This window comes from Pseudopipra pipra, chromosome W (assembly GCF_036250125.1).
Source record: "Pseudopipra pipra isolate bDixPip1 chromosome W, bDixPip1.hap1, whole genome shotgun sequence".
Lineage (NCBI taxonomy): Eukaryota > Metazoa > Chordata > Aves > Passeriformes > Pipridae > Pseudopipra > Pseudopipra pipra.
Genome location: NC_087580.1, coordinates 9092833 through 9116260, shown reverse-complemented (window position 1 = coordinate 9116260; position 23428 = coordinate 9092833). Strand labels below are relative to the sequence as shown.

Below are 23428 nucleotides of genomic sequence, written 5' to 3'. Positions count from 1 at the left end.
CAGCCCATGGTTGGCCCCTGGTCTGAAAGGGAAAATCCCTCCTGCTCCCCCAGCCCCACTGTACCCAGTTTCCCCCGGGATCCCTGTTCCTGCAGGGCCGAGGGTGGGGATGGAGACATGGAGAGCCAGGGGAATTCAGGGCCTGCAGGAGGGTGAGGGGAGGAGGAGGGGACCCAAAGAGGGTGAAGTGGGGGGAATTGGGGATCCCACAGGATGGGCATTGGGGTGTGGAAGGGATGGGACTGTGGGGGATGCGGGTGAGGAGGAAGGGATTGCAGTGGAGGGGACCCAGGGAATGAAGCAGGGCAGGGGTGGGGGCAGGAGAAATGGGGAAGGGGAGAAAACTGGAAGGGGCTGGGAGGGTCTTTGGGACTGAGGTGTCAAGGAAGGGGATTTCTGGACACGAGTGTTGTGGGCAATGGGAAAGGGAAAGGATTAGAGGAGAAAGAAGGGAAGAAATGGTGTGGGAATGATGGCCTGTGTGTGTGTGGTGGAGTGGACTGGGATGTGTGGGAATAGAGTGGGGTCCCCAAGGAAGGGCCTCCCCGGGGCACACTGGGGTGGACTGGGGAGCACTGGGATGGCCTGGAGGGTGGTGGCCACCAGAGGGGAGGGTCTGGGCCCAGCACAAGCCCTGGTACCCACCGGGCCGCCGATCCCGCCTGCCTGTAGAGAGACAAGGAGACGTCACTGGTCACTGGGGTGTCCCCAGTGCCAGGAAGGGATGGGGGGTCCAAAGTGCCCCCCACTTCCCACATTGGGTGCCCCCAACTCCCGGACTTACCTCCCCACATTGGACGCCGTCGACCTCAATGGGCTTCAGGAGGAGAGCAAAGGCTTGGTTGGGGTTGGCCTTGTGGGGCTGGGGGGGACACGGGTGTCCCCACCCCCTCCAGCCCCGGCTGCCCCCCGGGCTGAGCGGGGCTCTTTGGGATTGCGGCTCCCAGGCAAGTTGGGGACACCAGTGCAGGGGGAAAGGCAAGGCATTGAGGGCAAAGCCTGGAGGAAAGGCCCTGGGAATGGGCATGGCAGGGCATTTCCCAGTTGGTGCCAGTTCAGCCTGGCCAGGCCTTGTCCCACTTGAGCCCAGGGTGGAGCTTGGGCCTCTTTGTCCTCCTTGGACTCCAGTGGGGCTTGGCCCAGTTCCACCCAGTTTGGGTTGGGCCTTTGCCTTGGCTGGGACAGAGAGAAGATGGTGGGGAGATGCCCCAGGGGACCAAGAGGATGGGATGGGGAGGCCCAAAAAGGTGGGATTTGGGGTCAGAAAGAGCAGGAAGCGTTGGGACTGTGCCAGGACGGAGCCGGGTGCAAGCATCCCGTGAGGAAGCGGAGCTGCAGCAGCAGGAGCTGAATTGTGGCAAGGGGAAGGAGAGAGGGAATTGTGGCCAGAAGAAAGTGGCCTGGCCTGGGGCTGGGGGTGCTGGGGAGTGCTGGGGGAGCCCCTGGATTGGGAAGGGGCCCATCCCTGAGCCCATGGCCGTGGCATGGGGGCCTCACCTTGGCATCTGCCGGGGGGCTCAGCAGGATGGTGAAGAGCAGGGCCACGCTGAGCACAGCGACCTTCATCTTCCTCTGGGCCTGGGCAGCGCTGGCTGAGGCTGCACAAGGGCGGGAGCACATTTATCCCTGCCGGGACTCCTCCCTGCCCCCTCCCCGAGAGCCCCCGGGGCAAAGCCCGGCTGGGCACAGCCCCCAGCCCTGGCCACAAGCCCAGCCCTGGCACAGAGTCCATCCCGCCTGCGGCACCCATCCAGCCACCTTCCCCGGCATCCCTCCAGCTTCCTGCACGGGGCAGCTGCCCCTGGAAGGGCCCAGGCCCCTGGGGGTGCCAAGGGGGTGGGCAGGGAGCTGAAAGCAGCTGCATACCCTGTGGGGACAATCCCACACAACACAATCCATCCTCCAACAGCCCCCAAAGCCTGATCCCCCCATGTCCTCCTGCCCATCCCTTCCCAGAGCTTTCCCTCTGGGACACCCCAGAGCTCAGCCCAGCCCCAAACCTGGTGTGTCTGAGCACAATTGCCCCTGTTCCCACTCCAGGCCCTTGGCTGAACACAGGGCTGGCAGTGACCCCCTTCTTGGGGCTCCAGGACCCCGGGATCAAGGAAACAGGGAGCTGGGAGATAAAGGGGCTGATGGGCAATGGGCACAGGCAGGTGACTGGGATCTCCAGTCTGGGCAGGCACTGGGGAGCACTGGGCAATGCTGGCCCTGGCACACAAGGGCTGGGCCCAGGGAAGTGCTGGGGTGGTGGCAGTGCCCGGCTCCAGCCCATTTGCGGGCACTGCAGCCCCCAAGTGGTGCAGGCCCAGCCATGGCCTCCCCGAGCAGAGCCCAGAGGGGCAGATGCCCTTTGCTGGCCCTGCCCCTGTCCCAGCTGGGCACACCGTGTCCTCCCGCATCAGCCGGGCCCCGCTCTGCTGAGCTGGCCCAGGCAGGGGGGGCCAGGCACTGGCAGCCCAGCAGGGCTCTGGCTCCACACTGGGCTGGCCCTGGCACACAGCTGCCCCAGTGCCCCTGTCCCCAGGGATGGCCCTGCCCTGCCCTGGGCCCAGTGCTGGCCCTCAGCAGGATGGCACCTTCCCGCCCCACTCTCCCTCCCTCCCCACCCGCCTCACAGGCCCCTCTGGGCTGGGACCCCCGTGGGCACAGATCAAGGACAGGCACTGAGCGGGGGCTCCCGGCACCTGCCACGGCCTCAATTCTCCACTCACCTTTGGCCACAGTTCCGCAACACCTTCCATCCTTACGGGCCCCTGACCAGACACAAGAGACCATTGTGGGGCAGCTGGGAAAACATCTCAGCTCAATGACTTGACTATTTGCCTTGCATTTTCCCCAGGAGCCGGCAGTGACCTGGAAGATTTTCCTTTTGCCCCTTTCTGCTTCGTGCCTCGTTTGTTGGATAATTGAGGAACATTGACTGAGCAGGGGCCCAGGGGAGGTGAAGCTGCTCACGAAAGAGGCATTGACAGCCCCTCAACACCAAAGGTCCCACTCTGGACCATCCAAACTGTGGGAGCAGCAGCTCATTGGAAGAGGGAAAAATCCCCAGTTTGGTGTTTGAGAGAGAGATGGATGAGAGACGTGAGCAGGCTGCCTGAGGTGCAGCTGATCCCCCCTGGACTGTCTCCTTCCTTCCCCCTGAGCAGGACTGGGAGCACCTGGGGAAATTCCTCTCGTTCCTGCAGTCCCTCCTGTGGGATTTTTCCCACCCTCTGGTTCCAAATGGATTTGGGGCCTGGCCGTTCTCCTCAGGCCGTGACCCGCAGGGAGGTGTTGTGGTGACTCCCAGAGGGAAAGGGGAGGAGAAAAGGGGGCCCTGTTCTCCCCACATTTACGTCTCCCTTCCCAATTTCCTGGTTCCCTCAGATTTCCAGAGGCCCTCAGCAGCTGCACCGGGGTGGGGGGGGGGGCAGGACCAGACTCAGCAGGAGGTGTCTGTCCTGTTGTCCTGGTTTTGACTGGGATAATGGACTGGTTTACAGTCACTGCCCACAACAGGGACAGTTGTGGACTCTCCCATCACTACATGTCCTTGTCTCAGCACAGAATCCTGGAATCATGGACTGGTTTGGGTGGGAAGGGACCTTAAAGCTCATCCCGTGCCACCCCCTGCCATGGGCAGGGACACCTTCCACTAGCCCAGGTTGCTCCAAGCCCCGTCCAGCCTGGTCTTGGACACTTCCAAGGATGGGGCAGCCACAGCTTCTCAGGGCAACCTGTGCCAGGGCCTCCCCCCTCACAGGGAAAACTTTCTTCCCAATATCCCCCTAAGCCTGCCCTCTGTCAGTGGGAAGCCATTCCCCCTTCTCCCATCCCTACAGGTCCTTGGCCAAAATCCCTCTGCAGCTCTCTGGGAGACCCTCGAGGCACTGGAAGGGGCTCTAAGGCCTCCCTGGAACCTTCTCTTCTCCAGGCTGAACAATCCCAATTGTCCCAGCCTGTCCCCAGAGCAGAGGGGCTCCAGCCCTCCAAGCATCTTTGTGGCCTCCTCTGGATCCACTCCAACAGGTCCATTCCTCCTGATCTGGGCCCCCCGAGCTGGAGGCAGCACTGCAGGTGGGGTCTCACCTGAGGGCAGCAGAGGGGCACATTCCCCTCCTCCCCTGCCCCCGGGATGAGCCCCGCACACAGGGGGTTTCCGGGCTGGATCGTGTCCCATTTGTCACCCACCAGCACCCCCAGAGCCCTCTCCCAGCAGGGACTTCCATCCCTTCCTCCCCCAGCCTGCACCGATCCCGGGGGTTGCCCTGACCCGGTTGCACCACCTTGGTCTTGTCCAACCTCAGCAGATTCCCGTGTGTGCTGGGAAACGGGGGGAAGGGGAATTCACCCGACTCTTGGAGATTTGTTTGTCTGCTGGTGCCCCAGGGAAAAACAAAACCGTGTCAGTCCCATCTAGTCTGTCCCATATTCCACCCAGGAACCCTCCACCAAACAGATCCCCCAGGTGGGGGGAATTCCAGGGCCTTTTTTTGGGGACTGACATGTCACAGCCAAAGGAAAACCCCTCAGTGGATATTTCCACCAGTTACTCCGGCATTAACAGAACTGGCAGCACCTTTATAAAGGACTCCCTCCAACAGTCTGAGGAATAACACTCTTTATTAATACAAATTGGCACAGGTTAAAGGTTCGTGGTGGTCAGGGACAGGGTCTGGTTGCAAAAAAAAACTTTGAACAATGTCAAAATTGTCGTTAAAGCAAAGCAAAGCACAACCTCTAAACCAAAGCAATCCACAACTACATTACAATGCAAAAGCCAGCTCTAGTCCTTCCAAGCAGTGACTAACACACAGAGCTGACACTTCCCACCCAGCACAGGTGTCCCTGAGGGGGAGGAAGGCAGGTTCAACCCCTCCGTTGATCCCAGCAGGTTCAATGGAAATCTCCCTCCAATTCTTTCCCCATTTCCAACTCTCTTTTATGCTCTTTCTTTAGGTTTAGGAGGAGTTTGATGGTTTCTACTGAGAAGTGCTACAATTGTTTCTGGGTGCCTGGGGAGCTTTGTGGGGCATCGTGACCTTATCCCAGCCGGGAAGCAGCAGCTGGAGTCTCTTTGCTGTCCGGGAAGCAGCAGCTGGTTTTCCTCTCTAATTCCTATTCTAGGTTAACTTTTAGCCTTATCTCTCTCTCCACACTCTGGGACCATTTCTCTGGCTTGTCCAGGTCCCCCTGGATGCCATCCCATCCCTCAGGTGTGTCACCTGCCCCGCTCAGCTCAGTGTCACGGGCTCAGGGTGCCCTCCATCCCTTGTCCTCCATCATTAAGGAAGATGCCGGATACTGGGGCCAGGAGTGAGGAATTGGAGGGTGTGGAGTCCAGCTGGGGATTCCTTGCTGGGGATAAGGGCACAGACAGCGGGATTGGGAAGGGGGCAGCAGTCCTCAGCCTCTGGAGGTGTCTCCTGCAGAGAGGGAAGGACGGGAATGGCTTTGAGAAAGATCTTGCAAACTCCCAGTGGAGGAGGTGCCCAGGATGTGAGGGAATTCCCTGTGGTGGAGGCAATCACGTCCCCTTGGGGTGCAGGGGCTGTAAATGTCTCCTTCTTGAGCGCCTTCACCTCCCCTGGGCCCCTCCTCAGTCAACGTTCCTCAATTATCCAACAAACGAGGCACGAAGCAGAAAAGGGCAAAAGGAAAATCTTCCAGGTCACTGCCGGCTCCTGGGGAAAATGCAAGGCAAATAGTCAAGTCATTGAGCTGAGATGTTTTCCCAGCTGCCCCACAATGGTCTCTTGTGTCTGGTCAGGGGCCCGTAAGGATGGAAGGTGTTGCAGAAATGTGGCCAAAGGTGAGTGGAGAATTGAGGCTGTGGCAGGTGCCGGGAGCCCCCGCTCAGTGCCTGTCCTTGATCTGTGCCCACGGGGGTCCCAGCCCAGAGGGGCCTGTGAGGCGGGTGGGGAGGGAGGGAGAGTGGGGCGGGAAGGTGCCATCCTGCTGAGGGCCAGCGCTGGGCCCAGAGATGTGATGTCATATGAGGGATGTGATGTCACAGAGGAGGATGTGATGGTGCAGGAATGATGTGATGTAACTGATGCCTTAAGCCCCTAGTATAGTTTTTATTTTTCTAATTTTTATAAGCTTTATAAGTTTTATAAGCAGTAGAAGTAGATTTGAAAAGCAGCATCCCTCACTCCCTTTTCCCTGTATTACAAGTAGTTTACACATTCCTTAACCCTCTTACCCAATTCTATGCTCCCCATATCAAATCTACCCCTGAATTCAGTGGCAATGTTTAGTCTCTTGTCAAGGCAAGGCCTAGGCTGTTTAGAGAACAGCCATATCAGGGCCTGAACAAGAAAAGAGAGTCAAGAACTAGGTGACTATACACCCTCTGTGCTCTGAAGATGATGAGAATGATGAAGAGGTGGTCCTGAAATACACCCCAGACTCAATTCTCAGGGGGTGGACCCAGGGTGGACCAGAGCAAAGGCTACGGGGTGGACACAGTTGGGATTGGACAGACAATATTATAAAATGAACCATCTCGAGCACAGCGGCGCGTGTCTTGTAACATCCATTGCCTTGGCACAATTAATCCCTTTGCTTATCTCACCCCTAATTAACTGCTCCTGAGTAATTTCTTTAGCACCAACATTCCACGGCATCACACAGAAGAGGAGGTGATGTCACAGAGGAGGATGTGATGTCACAGGAGAGATGTGATGTCATATGACAGATGTGACAACATAGAGGAGGTGTGATGTCACAGAGGAGGTTGTGATGTCACAGGGAAGGATATGACATCAGAGGAATGATGTGATTCACAGTGGAGGATGTGATGTCATAAGAGAGATGATGTCATACGATGGATGCGATGACATAGACCAGCTGTGATGTCACAGAGGAAGATGTGATTTCACTGAGGAAGGATGAGATGTCACGTGAGAGGATGTGATGTCACAGATGAGAATTTTATGTTGTATGATGGATGTGATGTCACAGAGGAGGATGGGATGTCACAGGAAGGATCTGATGTCACAGTGCAGGATGTGATGTCACAGGAGAGATATGATGTCATATGATGGATGGGACTTCATAGAGGAGCTGTGATGTCACAGGGAGGATGTGATGTCATAGAGGTAGGATGAGATGTCACAGGGGATTCCAGAGTAACTCCTGGAAATATCCACGGAGGGGTTTTCCTTTTGTTGTGACGTGTCAGTCCCCAAAAAAGGGCCCTGGAATTCCCCCCACCTGGTGGATCTGTTTGGTGGAGGGTTCCTGGGTGGAATATGGGACAGACTAGATGGGACTGACAGGGTTTTGTTTTTCCCTGGGGCACCAGCAGACAAACAAATCTCCAAGAGTCGGGTGAATTCCCCTTCCCCCCGTTTCCTGGCACACACGGGAATCTGCTGAGGTTGGACAAGACCAAGGTGGTGCAGCCGGGTCAGGGCAGCCCCCGGGATCGGTGCAGGCTGGGGGAGGAAGGGATGGAAGTCCCTGCTGGGAGAGGGCTCTGGGGGTGCTGGTGGGTGACAAATGGGACACGAGCCAGCCCGGAAACCCCCCGTGTGCGGGGCTCATCCCGGGGGCAGGGGAGGAGGGGAATGTGCCCCTCTGCTGCCCTCAGGTGAGACCCCACCTGCAGTGCTGCCTCCAGTTCGGGGGGCCCAGATCAGGAGGAATGGACCTGTTGGAGTGGATCCAGAGGAGGCCACAAAGATGCTTGGAGGGCTGGAGCCCCTCTGCTCTGGGGACAGGCTGGGACAATTGGGATTGTTCAGTCTGGAGAAGAGAAGGCTCCAGAGAGGCCTTAGAGCCCCTTCCAGTGCCTCGAGGGTCTCCCAGAGAGCTGCAGAGGGATTTTGGACAAGGACCTGTAGGGATGGGAGAAGGGGGATTGGCTTCCCACTGACAGAGGGCAGGCTTAGGGGGATATTGGGAAGAAAGTTTTCCCTGTGAGGGGAGAAGGTCCTGGCACAGGTTGCCCTTAGAAGTTGCGGCTGCCCCATCCCTGGAAGTGTCCAAGGCCAGGATGGATGGGGCTTGGAGTAACCTCGGCTAGTGGAAGGTGTCCCTGCCCATGGCAGGGGGTGGCATGGGATGAGCTTTAAGGTCCCTTCCCACCCAAACCAGTCCATGATTCCAGGATTCTGTGCTGAGACAAGTCCCTGTTGTGGGCAGTGACTGTAAACCAGTCCATTATCCCAGTCAAAACCAGGACAACAGGACAGACACCTCCTGCTAAATCTAGTCTCCTCCTCGTGCAGCTACTGAGAGACTCTGGGAAGCCGAGGGTACCAGGAAATTGGGAAGGGAGATGTAAATGTGGGGAGAACAGGGCCCCCTTTTCTCCTCCCTTTCCCTCTGGGAGTCACCACAACACCTCCCTGCGGGTCACGGCCTGAGGAGAACAGCCAGGCCCAGAATCCATTTGGAACCAGAGGGTGGGAAAAATCCCACAGGAGGGACTGCAGGAACGAGAGGAATTTCCCCAGGTGCTCCCAGTCCTGCTCAGGGGGAAGGAAGGAGACAGTCCAGGGGGGATCAGCTGCACCTCAGGCACCCTGCTCACGTCTCTCGTCCATCTCTCTCTCAAACACCAAACTGGGGACATTTCCCTCTTCCAGTGAGATGCTGATGTCACAATTTGGATGGTCCAGAGTGGGATCATTGGTGGTGAGGGGCTGTAAATGTCTCCTTCTTGAGCAGCTTCACCTCCCCTGGGCCCCTCCTCAGTCAACGTTCCTCAATTATCCAACAAACGAGGCACGAAGCAGAAAAGGGCAAAAGGAAAATCTTCCAGGTCACTGCCGGCTCCTGGGGAAAATGCAAGGCAAATAGTCAAGTCATTGAGCTGAGATGTTTTCCCAGCTGCCCCACAATGGTCTCTTGTGTCTGGTCAGGGGCCCGTAAGGATGGAAGGTGTTGCGGAACTGTGGGCAAAGGTGAGTGGAGAATTGAGGCCGTGGCAGGTGCCGGGAGCCCCCGCTCAGTGCCTGTCCTTGATCTGTGCCCACGGGGGTCCCAGCCCAGAGGGGCCTGTGAGGCGGGTGGGGAGGGAGGGAGAGTGGGGTGGGAAGGTGCCATCCTGCTGAGGGCCAGCGCTGGGCCCAGGGCAGGGCAGGGCCATCCCTGGGGACAGGGGCACTGGGGCAGCTGTGTGCCAGGGCCAGCCCAGTGTGGAGCCAGAGCCCTGCTGGGCTGCCAGTGCCTGGCCCCCCCTGCCTGGGCCAGCTGAGCAGAGCGGGGCCCAGCTGATGCGGGAGGACACGGTGTGCCCAGCTGGGACAGGGGCAGGGCCAGCAAAGGGCATCTGCCCCTCTGGGCTCTGCTCGGGGAGGCCGTGGCTGGGCCGGCACCACTTGGGGGCTGCAGTGCCCTCAAATGGGCTGGAGCCGGGCACTGCCACCACCCCAGCACTTCCCTGGGCCCAGCCTTTGTGTGCCAGGGCCAGCATTGCCCAGTGCTCCCCAGTGCCTGCCCAGACTGGAGATCCCAGTCACCCGCCTGTGCCCATTGCCCGTCAGCCCCTTTATCTCCCAGCTCCCTGTTTCCCTGATCCCGGGGTCCTGGTGCCCCAAGAAGGGGGGCAGTGCCAGCCCCAGGTTCAGTCAAAGAGCTGGAGTGGGAACAGGGACAACTGTGCTCAGACACGCCAGGTTTGGGGCTGGGCTGAGCTCTGGGGTGTCCCAGAGGGAAAGCTCTGGGAACGGATGGGCAGGAGGACATGGGTGGATCAGGCTTTGGGGGTTGTTGGAGGATGGATTGTGTTGTGTGGGATTGTCCCCACAGGGTATGCAGCTGCTTTCAGCTCCCTGCCCACCCCCTTGGCACCCCCAGGGGCCTGGGCCCTTCCAGGGGCAGCTGCCCCGTGCAGGAAGCTGGAGGGATGCCGGGGAAGGTGGCTGGATGGGTGCCGCAGGCGGGATGGACTCTGTGCCAGGGCTGGGCTTGTGGCCAGGGCTGGGGGCTGTGCCCAGCCGGGCTTTGCCCCAGGGGCTCTCGGGGAGGGGGCAGGGAGGAGTCCCGGCAGGGATAAATGTGCTCCTGCCCTTGTGCAGCCTCAGCCAGCGCTGCCCAGGCCCAGAGGAAGATGAAGGTCGCTGTGCTCAGCGTGGCCCTGCTCTTCACCATCCTGCTGAGCCCCCCGGCAGATGCCAAGGTGAGGCCCCCATGCCACGGCCATGGGCTCAGGGATGGGCCCCTTCCCGATCCAGGGGCTCCCCCAGAACTCCCCAGCACCCCCAGCCCTGGGCCAGGCCACTTTCTTCTGGCCACAATTCCCTCTCTCCTTCCCCTTCCCACAATTCAACTCCTGCTGCTGCAGCTCCGCTTCCTCACGGGATGCTTGCACCCGGCTCCGTCCTGGCACAGTCCCAACGCTTCCTGCTCTTTCTGACCCCAAATCCCACCTTTTTGGGCCTCCCCATCCCATCCTCTTGGTCCCCTGGGGCATCTCCCCACCATCTCCTCTCTTTCCCAGACAAGGCAAAGGCCCAACCCAAACTGGGTGGAACTGGGCCAAGCCCCACTGGAGTCCAAGGAGGACAAACAGGCCCAAGCTCCACCCTGGGCTCAAGTGGGACAAGGCCTGGCCAGGCTGAACTGGCACCAACTGGGAAATGCCCTGCCATGGCCCCTTCCCAGGGCCTTTCCTCCAGGCTCTGCCCTCAATGCCTTGCCTTTCCCCCTGCACTGGTGTCCCCAACTTGCCTGGGAGCCGCAATCCCAAAGAGCCCCGCTCAGCCCGGGGGGCAGCCGGGGCTGGAGGGGGTGGGGACACCCGTGTCCCCCCCAGCCCCACAAGGCCAACCCCAACCAAGCCTTTGCTCTCCTCCTGCAGCCCGTTCAGGCCGGCGGCGTCCAATGTGGGGAGGTAAGTCTGGGAGTTGGGGGGCACCCAGTGTGGGAAGTGGGGGACACTTTGGGCCCCCCATCCCTTCCTGGCACTGGGGACACCCCAGTGACCAGTGACGTCTCCTTGTCTCTCTACAGGCAGGCATCATCGGCGGCCCGGTGGGTACCAGGGCTTGTGCTGGGCCCAGACCCTCCCCTCTGGTGGCCACCACCCTCCAGGCCATCCCAGTGCTCCCCAGTCCACCCCAGTGTGCCCCGGGGAGGCCCTTCCTCAGGGTCCCCACTCTATTCCCACACACCCCAGTCCACCCCACCTCACACACACAGGCCATCATTCCCACACCATTTCTTCCCTTCTTTGTCCTCTAATCCTTCCCCTTTCCCATTGCCCATGACACTCGTGTCCAGAAATCCCCTTCCTTGACACCTCAGTCCCAAACCCCCTCCCAGTCCCTTCCAGTTTTCTCCCCTTCCCCATTTCTCTTGCCCCCACCCCTGCCCTGCTTCATTCCCTGGGTCCTCTCCACTGGAATCCCTTCCTCCTCACCTGCATCCCCTACAGTCCCATCCCTTCCACACCCCAATGCCCATCCTGTGGGATCCCCAATTCCCCCCACTTCACCCTCTTTGGGTCCCCTGCTCCTCCCCCCACCCTCCTGCAGGCCCTGAATTCCCCTGGCTCTCCTTGTCTCCATCCCCACCCTGGGCCCTGCAGGAACAGGGATCCCAATGGGAAACTGGGTGCAGTGGGGCTGGGGGAGCAGAAGGGATTTTCCCCCTCAGACCAGGGGCCAACCATGGGCTGGGGGGTCTGGGGACACCCGTGTCCCCCCCCAGCCCCACAGGGGCCAATCCTGCTTAAACCTTTGCTCTCCTTCCCCAGCCAATCTCGGGACAAGGAGGAGGTGGATGTGTCGGGGTAAGTCCTGGAGCTGGGATGTCCCCAGTGTGGGAAATGGGGGGAAATGTAGTCCCCCCATCCCTCCTGGGCCTGGGAACACCCCAGTGACCAGTGACACCTCACACTCTCTCTCCAGGGAGGCATGGATGTCCATCGAGTGAAGAGGTCTGAGGTGGGTACCCCGAGTTCTGCTGGGCCCAGACCCTCCCCTCTCATGGCCACGACCCTCCCCAAAATCCCAGTGTGTCCCAGTCCACCCCAGTGTGTTTCAGTCCAGTCCAGTGTGTCCCAGAACCAGCCCAGTGTGTCTCTAACCCTGCCTTTGTCCCCAGCCCCCCGTGGCTGACCAGGTGGAGCTGATGCGCCAGTGACGCTCGGCTGCCTCTCTGCATGTCCAGGTGAGAAATATGGGAGGCTCCTCAGCCCCCCAAAGGAGCCTGGCAGGGCCCTGGGGGGTCCCTGAGCCCTCTGCAGTGGGCAGAGCTTGGGCACAGCAGAGGGACACGCAGGGGGCTGTCCCTGCTCCGTGTCCCGGGGCAGCTGGACACAGCTGCCCCCAAGCCTTGCCTTGCACTGGGGGCTCTGCAGACCCCCAGGCTCACCGGGAGGGCAGGGAGGGGCTCGGGGAGGTGTCACAGCATCCCGGGCTCAGGGGTTCTGGGGCCACATGGATCTCAGCATCCAATTCCCTTCTCCTGCCCCAGCTCCCTGCAGACAGATGGGGTGGGGACAAGGCCCCTCCCTTGTCCCTGTGGACACCGGGGGTGACGTTTGGGGCTCTGTCTTTCAGGACTGGAAGTGGTGGTGACACCCCTGTCCTGGCTCCCTCCAGCGGTATGAGGAGATGATCATCCCTGGAGGACCCCCCGATCCCCTGGGTGCCCTGGTAATTTCCCTGCAAGAATCAATAAACCCCTGCAGCAAAACAAATGCTCTGTGTCTGTCTGGGTGTGTGTTCCCACATCCACGGGTGCCTTCCCGTGTCCATGTGTGTTCCCACGTCCCCTGGGGCACCCGGTGGTTTGGGGGCACAGCGGGAAACAGGGTCTCACTGGGGCTGTCCAAGCACCAACCCAAGGAGCACAGCTTGGTGTCGGGGCAGGAGAGGGTCAGGGACAATCAGCCAAGGCCCCTCAGTCCTTCCCTGGGCTCTGGGAGGGATGGGAAAGGGGATCAAAGGAGCCAGCGGGTGTCAAATGCCCCCAGATCTCAAGGGCCAGGCTCGGGGCTGAAGGGATGGAGAGCAGCCCTGCATCCAAGGCCATGGGATAGTGGGGGATGAAAAGCAGGATGGGAACCAGCAATGGGAGCTCACAGCCCACAACCCCCCGTGTCCTGGGCTCATCCCACAGCGTGGGCAGCAGGGCAGGGGGGTTCTGCCCCTCTGCTCCGCTCAGCTGAGACCCCTCCTGCAGTGCTGCCTCCAGCTCTGGGCTCCTCTGGCTGTCTGCAACGCACCCGCCCGCAATGGCAATGGCTTGGGGGGATTCCCCTGCCAGCCCTGGCACCTCCTGCAGCTCCATGGGCTCCTCAGCACAGCAAAGACACGCACCTCTTGGGGCACTTCCAGAGGAGGCCACCAAGGGCATCCCAGGGCTGCAGCACCTCTCTCATGGAGACAGGCTGAGAGAGTGGGGGCTCTTCAGCCTGCAGAAGAAAAGCCTGTGGGGAGACCTCCTTGGGGCCTTCCAGTACTTCAAGGCAGCTTTTTAGAAACATGTGGGCAAAGGGTTCAGTAGGGTCTGTCACAGTAGGACAGGGGCTTTGATGGTTAAACTAAAAAAGGGTAAGTTCAGACTAGAGAGAGGGTAGAAATAAATATCTGATGATGAGAATGAAACACAGGAACACATTTGCAGGGAGGTGGTGGATGCCCCATCCCTGCAAACATTCAAGGCCAGGTTGGATGGGGCTCTGAGCAAGGTGATCTAGGAAAGATGTCTCTGGTCCCAGGTTGTCTCTGCTCCTGGCTACCAGAGTGATGGGCAGCTCTCAAAGGATGCAAGTGCCCAGAGAGCAGAGGGAACACACAGGACCTCTGTTACAGGGAGGGACATCTTCAGGTGAGGTGGGAATAGTTTGGATCAACACACTCAGGCTCCACTGTTTTGCCTCTCTGTAGTTGCACACAAGGTTGACATGAGGTCATCAAGTGTCCCATGGACTTGTGGGGGTAGAGTTTTTGGAGGTGTTCTCTGAGCCAATCTTCCTTGAGCAAGGCAAGGTCTTCCTTCCAACATTCCTATAGCCTGGTCTCCTGGGCCAGAGGTCCCTGAGGGCTGGTCTTGTCAGGGCAAAGGTGTTCAGTAACTCTGCCTTCTCTGCATCCTTGCCATGAGCAGAGCGGCTCAGGGGGCTCCTGGGGGTCTCTGCACACGAGATCCCCCTCACACTCTTAAGGGAACTTCCCAGGCTCACCATTCCCAGGACTCCCTGGCAGTCACTCTCCCACCAGCCCAGACTGGCACTGCTGACACTCAGGCCCCTTCCCAGCAGCAGCAGCTCCAGTGACCCGACGGGTCCCCTGTGACTCCCCACACCCCCCACTCTCACAGTCAGACCAGGTTTCCTCACTGCTTCCACCCCAGGTTTCCCATGGCAGAGTCTCATGTCTTAGAAACAATAAAATATTTCATTTCTGAAGAAGAAACACAGATAGAGGCTGAGCTGGTGCCTCAAGGAGGGACCCTCAACAAAAAACTCTGTGGGGTTTTATCCCCTCACACTCCAAGCACACAAACTGCTCTTCCTGTTGAGTCCTGGGCTCCTGCCCTGTCTCCAAGTGTCCTCTCCCTTGGCTGCTCCAGGGTCAGCAGCTCACGGCCTTTGGTCTGAGGCCCCTCACCCAGAGCTCATCCCACAGCTCCAACTGCAGCTGCTCCCTGAGCCACCTGCACCCACGGGATTCCTCAACCCTGGGCACCACGAGGCTCCTGACAGTGTCCCAGGGTCCCTTTGGTTCCATGAGCCCCCACAGTGTCCCAGGGTCCCTTTGGTTCCATGAAGCCCTGTGGTGTCACAGTGACCCCTTGGTTCCATGAGGTTCCACAGTGTCCCAGGGCTCTAAACTGGACATGATGGGGGAGGGGCACAAGATCAGGCTTGTTCCAGGAAATCTGTGGGATAACATGAAAAACTTAGAGGGACAAGGTACCCGTGAGGGCCCCTCTGAGGTGACTGAGATGGAGCAGCCACATCCTCCTCTGGGACATCACATCCATCCTGTGACATCAAACCTCTCCTGTGATATCATATCGTCCCTCTGACATCACGTCCTTCCCTGTGACATCACATATCCTTTTGACATCCTGGGGAGGATGTGATGCCACATAAAGGATGTGATGTCACAGAGGAGCTGTTTTGTTGCATGTGATGTCAGAGAGGAGGATATGATGTCACAGGAAGGATGTGATGTCTCAGGAAGAATGTGATGTCATATGATGGTTGCGACATTATAGAGGAGCTGTGATGGCATAGGAGAGATGTGATGTCACAGAGGAGGATGTCATGTCATAGGGAGGATGTGATGCCACAAGGAGAAGTGATGTCACAGATAAAGCTGTGATGTCACAGAGGAGGATGTGATGTCACAGGAAGGATGTGATGTCATTGAGAGATGTGATGTCATAGGAGAGATGGGAGGTCACAGAGGAGGGTGTGCTGTCACGAGGAGATGTGATGTCACAGTGCAGGACATGACATCACAGGGACAATGCGATGTCACAGAAAGGATGTGATGCCACCTGGAAGCTGTGATGTCATAAGGGTGGATGTGATGTCACATGAAGGATGTGATGTCACAGAGAAGATGTGATGTCACAGGGGGGGACGTGATGTCACGGGGGGATGTGTTGTCAAAGAGCAGGATGCGATGTCACAGGGGAGGACGTGATGTCACAGGGGGGATGTGATGTCACAGGAAGGATGTGATGTCATAGAGGAGCTGTGATGTCACAGAAAGGATGTGATGTCACAAGAAAGATGTGATGTCTCAGAGGAGGATGTGATGTCACAGGGACGATATGATATCACAGGAGAGGTTTGATGTCACAGGATGAATGTGATGTCATAGGAGAGATGCGATGTCACAGAGGAAGGTGTGATGTCACAGGGACAATGTGATGTCACAGAGGATGTGATAACACAGGGGCGATGTGATGTCACAGGAATGATCTGATGTCATAGGAGATATGTGATGTCACAAGAAGGATGTGATGTCATAGGGGAGCTGTGATGTCAGTGGAGCTTTGATGTAATAGGAAAGATGTGATGTCATCTGATGGATGTGACATCATAGAGGAGGATGTGAAGTCACAGGAAGGATGGGATGTCATAGGAGAGATGTGATATCATGGGGAGGATGTGACATCATAGGAGAACTGTGAAGTCACAGAGGAGGATGTGATGTCACAGGGGAGGATGTGATGTCACGGAGGATGCGATGTCACAGGGGAGTTGTGATGTCATATGATGGATGTGACATCATAGAGGAGACATGATGTCATGGGGATGATGTGATGTCACAGAGGAGGATGTGATGTCACCGGAAGGATGTGATCTCATAAGGGAGTTGTGGTGTCACAGAGGGGGATGTGACATCATAGAGGAGCTGTGATGTCACAGAGGGGGATGTGATGTCACAGGAGATATGTGATGTCATGGGGAGGACGTGATGTCACAGAGGAGGATGTGATGTCACAGAGGAGGATGTGATGTCACAGAGGGGGATGTGATGTCACAGGAGAGATGTGATGTCATGGGGAGGATGTGATGTCACAGAGGGGGATGTGATGTCACAGAGGGGGATGTGATGTCACAGGGGAGGATGTGATGTCACAGAGGGGGATGTGATGTCACAGAGGGGGATGTGATGTCATGGGGAGGATGTGATGTCACAGAGGGGGATGTGATGTCACAGAGGAGGATGTGATGTCACAGAGGGGGATGTGATGTCTCTGGTACTTTAGTCTGGGCCTTCCTTCATGACCAGTCTGTAACCAAGGAAGTGCCCAGATTTCCCCGCTATTCCCCACCATTTTTACCTAAGCTGGGCTATAAGAAGAAAGGAGGAGAGGCCTTTGCCCTCTTTCCTTCCAGCTTTGGAGGTGCAGGTTCCCTGTGTGGAGTCTGTCGGGTTGGGGAGCGAGGCCTGGTAAGGCCCTGCCCACCTTGGCAGACGGAGGGTGCCGGGGTCGTTCCAGAGCCACTTTCTGTTGTCCCAAGGAGAGCAGTGGGATATCCTTTGCTAATTCTTTTAGTTGTTAGATCTTGGGATAGTGATCGTGTATATTTTGTGCTTTTGTTCCTTTTTTTCCTTCCCCTTCCCTTTCCCCTTTCCTTTTGAAATTGTACATATATTTCAATTGTATATAAGTGTAATATAAGTGTAAATATATTTAAAGGTAAATGGCCAGTCTTCGCGAGCAAAGATTTGGGAAAGGTCATAAACCCTTCGAGCCTGCGCAGTGGATTTTTTAGGTGAGACACAGCGTGCGCTGAACTGAGCCCACCCTTTAATCCTGAGGTTCATCTGCCGGGGCCGAGCAAAGCTTGGACAGTGACAGTGAGGTCCCCAGGACGTAGGTTTGTTTAGAGTGACCTTCTCTTAGCTGGATTGCCTTACAAGGCTGACGAGCTCCAACTGCCCGGGGGGCCAGGAATTGAACCCAGGTCGCAGCAGTGAGAGTCCTGCACTCTAACCACTAGACCACCATATTTATATATATATTGCTTCAGCTGTCTCTCTCTCGTTTCAGTTCTCTTGGTTTTTTCTCTCTTCTCCCTTGGTTTTGGGGGGGGAGCTCTTGTGGTGAGGTTTGGAGTCTTGGCAGGGAGCCAGCTTCAAACCACCTCAATGGGATTTGTTATTATTTGGCATTTGGGGTTTATTTGGCATTTGGGATTACATGGGTTTGGGAAGTACTGGGGATTTGGGGGTTATTTGGGATTTGGGAACATCTGGGATTTGCTATTATTTGGGACATGGGAATATATGGGATTGGGAATTCTTGGGGATTGGGGGTTTATTTGGGATTTAGGAATTATTGGGGATTTAGGGGTTTCTTTGGGATTTGGGAATATATGGGATTGGGAATTATTCGGGATTTAGGGGTTATCTGGGAACATCTGGGATTTGCTTTTATATGGGATTTGGAACTACATGGGATTGGGGATCATTGGTGATTTAGGGTTTACTTGGGATTTGGAACCACATGGGATTTGGGATTTGAGTTTGGGGACCATTTGGGATCATTTGGGACTATTTGGAATAATTTGGGACCGTTTGGGACCATTTGGGATAATTTGGGATTGATGGGAACCCATGGATATTATGGATTAATTAGAGATTGATGGGAACCCACGGATATTATGGATTAATTAGGGGTTAATGATTTACCCACAGCTATTATGGGCTATTTAATTATTAACATGAACCCCGGGCATCATGTGCTAATTAGGGGTAATTCTGGGGGATTTTGCCTCTAAAAACTCCAAAATTTGGCATCCAGAAGGTTTATTTTTGTCGTTTTAGAGGAGGTTTCAGGCAGAAAAGATGGAGGATTTGGCTCCGCCCTCTCTTAACTCCACCCCTCCCGAATTTTGGGGACACCTCCCAAAACTTCTGGGGGGGTTTGCCTCAAAAAACTCCAAAATTTGAGGCCCAAAATGTTTATTTTTGTGGGTTTAGAGGAGGTTTTAAGGGGGGTAGGGTCAAGAGGGGGCAGGGCTATATCTGACCTCCCCCCCGAATTTAAGAGACCCCTCCCAAACCCCCACCCCAAAAATTTGGGGTCTCCACCCCAAAATAAAAACAAATTTGGGGTCCAAAATGTTTATTTTGGTTGTTTTAGAAATTTAAGGGAGGGGAGGGGTGGGCGTGGTCTCGGTGGGCGTGGCCAATAAACATCTCCATGGCAACGGCTCCTGGTGGTTTTTTGGAGGGGTTTCCACCCCCCTCCCTCGACCCCCCCAGTTTTGGGGTTCCCCCCCATATTTTAGGGGAGCCCCTCCCCTACTTTAGGCCCCTCCTCCCCAGTTTTGGGACCCTCCCCGATTTTTGGGACCCCCTTTTGTCCCCCACCCAAATTTTGGGGTCCCCTCCCCCCAAACTCGGGGCCTCCCCCCCATCCCAACCCCCCAAATTTTGAGGTCTGCCCCTCCCCCCCATTGGGGGGACACTTGGGGGGAGGGGCTGGATCCGTCACATGAAGAGACCCCCTGGAATGAGAGAGGGAAAGGGGGGACATTGGGGGGACACTGGGGGGACACTGGGGGGACATTGAGGGGACACACTGGGGGGACGTTGGGGACACACTGGGGGGACGTTGGGGACACACTGGGGACATGGGGGGTCCCCACCTGTCACCTCCAGGGTGGCCCCGGTGACGTAGCCGCTGTCCCCCGACGCCAGGAAAGCCACCACGTCTGCCACGTCTGGGGGACACCGGGGGGTGGTGGCACCTCCAAGTGTCCCCAAAGTGTCCCCAAAGTGTCCCCAACTCACCCTCAGGGTCCCCCAGTCGTCCCAGTGGCACCATCCCTGCGAACTGGAAGGGGGGGGAGACACACACACACACACGAGGGTCACCTCTGGTGTCACCTCCCCAATGTCCCCCAATGTCCCCAATGTCCCCCCAATGTCCCCAATTTCCCCCAGTGTCCCCAATGTCCCCCAATGTCCCCAATGTCCCCCAATGTCCCCAATGACCCCCAATGTCCCCAATGTCCCCCCAATGTCCCCAATGACCCCCAATGTCCCCAATGACCCCCAATGACCCCCAATGTCCCCAATGACCCCCAATGTCCCCCCAATGTCCCCAATGACCCCCAATGACCCCCAATGTCCCCCAATGTCCCCCCAGTGTCCCCTCAGTGTCCCCAGGAGGTGCCACCCCCCCGCTGTCACCTTGTCCAGCACTTTTGGGGGCACTTTGTCCGTCATGGGGGTGACGATAAATCCCGGCAGGACGGAATTGCAGCGGATCCCAAACCTTGGGAAGGGGATTTGGGGGGGTCAGAGGGGTCCCCCTGACCCGTGTCACCCCCCCACAGGGTGTCACCAACCCCCCCCTGGGTCACCAAACCCCCCAATCCAGTTTTCCCGCTGATTTCCCCCCAATTTTTCCCCATTTCCCTCCAAATTCCCCCAATTTCCCCCCTTTTTCTCCATTTCCCGATTTTCCCCCCAGTTTTCCCCATTTCTTCCCCTTTTCCCCCCAATTTCCCTCCAAATTCCCCCAATCCCCCCACAATTTTTCCCCATTTCCCAATTTTCTCCCCAGTTTTCCCCAGTTCTTCCCCCTTTTCCCCCCAGTTCCCCAATTTTTCCATATTTCCCCCCAAATTCCCCCTTTTCTCTCCAATTTTCCCCATTTCCCCCTTAAATTTTCCCAATTTCCCCCCAATTTCCCCCCATTTCTTCTTCCTTTCCCCCAGTTTCCCCCCAATTCCCCATTCCCCCCCAGTTCCCCCCCAAATCCCCCAATTTTCCCCCAAATCCCCTCAATTTCCCCCCAAAATCCCCCAAATTTTCCCCCCAATCCCCCAACTTTCCCCATTTCCCCCCAAATTTCCCCACTTTCCCCCCAATTTTTCCCCCGAATTCCCCCCAAATCCCCCAATTTTCTCCCTTTCCCCTCCATTTTCCCTTGTCCCCTCCCAAATGTCCCCAGATGTCCCCCAATGTCCCCCAGTGTCCCCACCTGGCCACCTCCTTGGCCACGCTCCGGGTCAGCCCCTCCACCCCCCCCTTGGAGGCCACGTAGTTGGTTTGGCCCAAATTCCCCACCTGGGGGGGAGGGGACAATGACAAAGGGGAGGGGACACCCCTGGGACCCCCCTCGGTGTCCACACCCCCCCCCCAGTGTCCCCAAAGCCCCCCAAAATTCGTGTTTCTGGGGGTTTTATCCCCAATTTTGGGGGGTTTATCCCCAGTTTTGGGCAGGGGGGAGGGGACAGTGACAAGTGACAATGACAAAGGGGGGGAGGGGACATCCCTAGAACCCCCCCGCTGTCCCCAAATTCCCCCAAAATTGGCGTTTTCAGGGGCTTTATCCCCATTTTTAGGGCTTTTACCCCCATTTCGGGGACACTGATGGTGACAAGTGACAATGACAGTGACAAGTGACAATGACAGTGACAAGTGGGGGTCCCACCTTGGCCACCACGCTGCCCACGAGGACCAGGGAGGCCCCCCCGGGGTCCCCCGATGTCACCAAGGCCTTTGTCACCTCCTGTGTCACCAGGAACGTCCCCTGGGGGAGCAGCGGGGGGACATCGGGGGTGGCACAACCCCCCCAATGTCCCCCAACCCCCCCAATGTCCCCAATGTCCCCAATGTCCCCCAATGTCCCCCCAATGTCCCCCAATGTCCCCAATGTCCCCCCAATGTCCCCAATGTCCCCCAATGTCCCCCCAATGTCCCCCAATGTCCCCCAATGTCCCCCCAATGTCCCCCCAATGTCCCCAATGTCCCCAATGTCCTCCAATGTCCCCAATGTCCCCCCAATGTCCCCAATGTCCCCAATGTCCCCCCAATGTCCCCCCAATGTCCCCAATGTCCCCCCAATGTCCCCAGTGTCCCCAATGTCCCCAATGTCCCCCAATCCCCCCAATGTCCCCCCAATGTCCCCAGTGTCCCCTCTCACCTCCAGGTTCACCCCCAGCACTTCCCGGAATTCCCGCTCTCCCATCTCCAGGAACATCCGGTCGCGGGTGATCCCGGCACAGGACACCAGGACACGGGGGGGACCCCCAAAGTGCTCCTGGGGGGACATTTGGGGACATCGAGGGGTCATTTGGGGTGAACTGGGGAGGATTTGGGTCCATTTTGGGTGGATTTGGGTGGATTTGGGAATCCTGGGGTGGATTCGGGTCAGTTTGGGGCGGATTTGAGGGGGGTTTTCTTGGGATTTGGGTCCGTTTGGCTGCAATTTTCCAGGAACTTGGTGGGGATTTGATGGAAATTTGGGGAATTTGGGGGGAACTTGTGGGGATTTGGGAGTTTTGGGGGTGATTTTGGGGTGGATTTGGGTCTGGGTTGGGTGGATTTGGGAATTCTGGGGTGGATTTGGGTTAATTTAGGGCAGATTTGGGGTTTTTTTCCTGCAATTTGGGGGCATTTGGCTGCAATTTCCCAGGAATTTGGTGGGAATCGGATGGAATTTTGGGGAAATTTGTAAGTTTTGGGGAAATCATGGGGACTTGGGAGCTTTGGGGGTGATTTTGGGGTGGATTTGGGTCTAGTTTTGGGGATTTGGGAATTCTGGGGGGAATGAGGGGGAATTTGGGTCAATTTTGGAGGGAATTGTGGAGGTTTTCCTGCAATTTGGAGACGGCTGGCTGCGATTTTCCAGGAATTTGGTGGGAATCAGATGGAATTTGGGGGGAGTTTGTGGGAATTTGCAAGTTTTGGGGGAATTTGTGAGTTCTGGAGGTGATTTGGGGTGAATTTGGGTCTGGGTTGGGTGGATTTGTGGGGATTTGGGAATTCTGGGGGTGATTTGGGGTGATTTAGGGAGGATTTGGGTCGATTTTGGGTGGATTTAGGGGGGCTTTTCCTGCAATTTGGGGCCGTTTGGCTGCGATTTCCCAGGAATTTTGTGGGAATAGGAAGGAATTTGTGGGAATTTGTGAATTCTGGGAGTGATTTGGGGTGGATTTGGGAATTTTGAGGGCGACATTGCGGATATCGGGGGTCACTCAGGGACACTGCGGGACACTGGGGAGGGTGTGACACTATCGCGACATGTCACCGGTGGGGGGGAGGTGGCGGCGACATTACCTGCACCCCCCTCACCATCCCGGCGACGCTTTTGGGATCGGCCACATCCACCTGGAAAGCTCCGTGGTCGGGGGGGCAGTTCCGGGGGAGCCCTTTCGCTGTCGCCGCCGCCCCCGACATGTCGCGATCGGCCACGGCCACGCGCGCGCCCTCGCGGGCCAGGCGGCCGCTCACGGCGCGGCCGATGCCGCTGGCGCCCCCTGGCGGTTCGGAGGGCCAATGAATAACCGGGGTCATTGAGGGGTATGGGAACCGCCCCTGGCGCCCCCTGGCGACCCGGAGGACCAATGACTGCCCGAGGGCACCAGTGGGGACCACTTTAACCAGTGACCCCTCCCAGTGTCACCAATAACCCCCCCAGTGTCACCAGTGGGGTCTGTGACCCCTCCCAGTGTCCTCCCAGTGGCACCAGTGGGATCTAGTGTCACCAGTGACCTCCCCCAGTGTCACCAGAGGGGTCTGCGACCATCCCAGTATCACCAGTGACCCTCCTAGTATCACCAGGGTCACCTTTAACTCCTCCCAGCATCCCTCCCGGCGGTCTCCCCGCCCTAAGTTCCCCCCCACTCCTCCCCTGGTGGTCTCCCCTTCCCTCTCACCCCCAAAACTCCCCCAAATCCCCCCCAAAACCCACCCGTGACCAGCGCCACGACCCCCGCCAGTCGCCCCGCCGACCTCCCCAACATGGCGGCGCCGGAAGTGAAAACCGAGACAGGGGCACGCACGCCGCACCGCTCTGCCCGCACCAACTCTATCGTCAGTCCTCCAGCCGGAGTTTTTCGGCTTTGCCCGGGTTTTTTTCCCCCTTTTCCCTGATTTTTCCCCTCCCATAAACAACTGAATCTCCTCGTGGCTGCCGGGGGTCCCCCAGCTCCGCTGTCGCCCCTCTCTGCTCTCCCCCCTCCGGGGGCCCTAAAAAAGGGGCTCGTCGC

General features: G+C 57.6%; 1 protein-coding gene across 11 annotated transcripts; it reads right to left on the bottom strand.

Annotated features, from left to right (window-relative positions):
* Positions 1-14385: 14385 nt before the first annotated feature.
* On the bottom strand, positions 14386-23203 carry LOC135405839 (estradiol 17-beta-dehydrogenase 8-like). Of its 11 annotated transcripts, none has more exons than XM_064640421.1 (9): positions 23131-23203; positions 22497-22696; positions 21361-21477; positions 20869-20967; positions 20416-20501; positions 19620-19704; positions 19218-19260; positions 19073-19147; positions 14387-14604 (listed from the first exon to the last, which is right to left on the bottom strand). In XM_064640421.1, the coding sequence occupies exons 1-9, from the start codon at positions 23180-23182 to the stop codon at positions 14555-14557; spliced, it is 807 nt and encodes a 268-aa protein (XP_064496491.1). In that variant the 5' UTR covers positions 23183-23203; the 3' UTR covers positions 14387-14554. The 11 variants fall into 11 exon arrangements, with proteins under 11 accessions (XP_064496489.1, XP_064496491.1, XP_064496495.1 ...); XM_064640418.1 differs by lacking the exon at positions 14387-14604 and adding an exon at positions 15613-16923; XM_064640422.1 differs by lacking the exon at positions 14387-14604 and adding an exon at positions 18814-18931.
* Between the last annotated feature and the right edge of the window lie 225 nt (positions 23204-23428).

What these genes read in the sequence shown, in the direction of transcription:
- LOC135405839 (XM_064640416.1), bottom strand. Translation starts at nt 23,182, where the DNA reads ATGTTGGGGAGGTCGGCGGGGCGACTGGCGGGGGTCGTGGCGCTGGTC. An exon ending in TGCTGGGGGTGAACCTGGAG is followed by an intron (nt 20,968 to 21,360) that starts GTGAGAGGGGAC and finishes CTGCTCCCCCAG; the next exon opens with GGGACGTTCCTGGTGACACA. An exon ending in TGGGCAGCGTGGTGGCCAAG is followed by an intron (nt 20,502 to 20,868) that starts GTGGGACCCCCA and finishes CCTCCCCCCCAG; the next exon opens with GTGGGGAATTTGGGCCAAAC.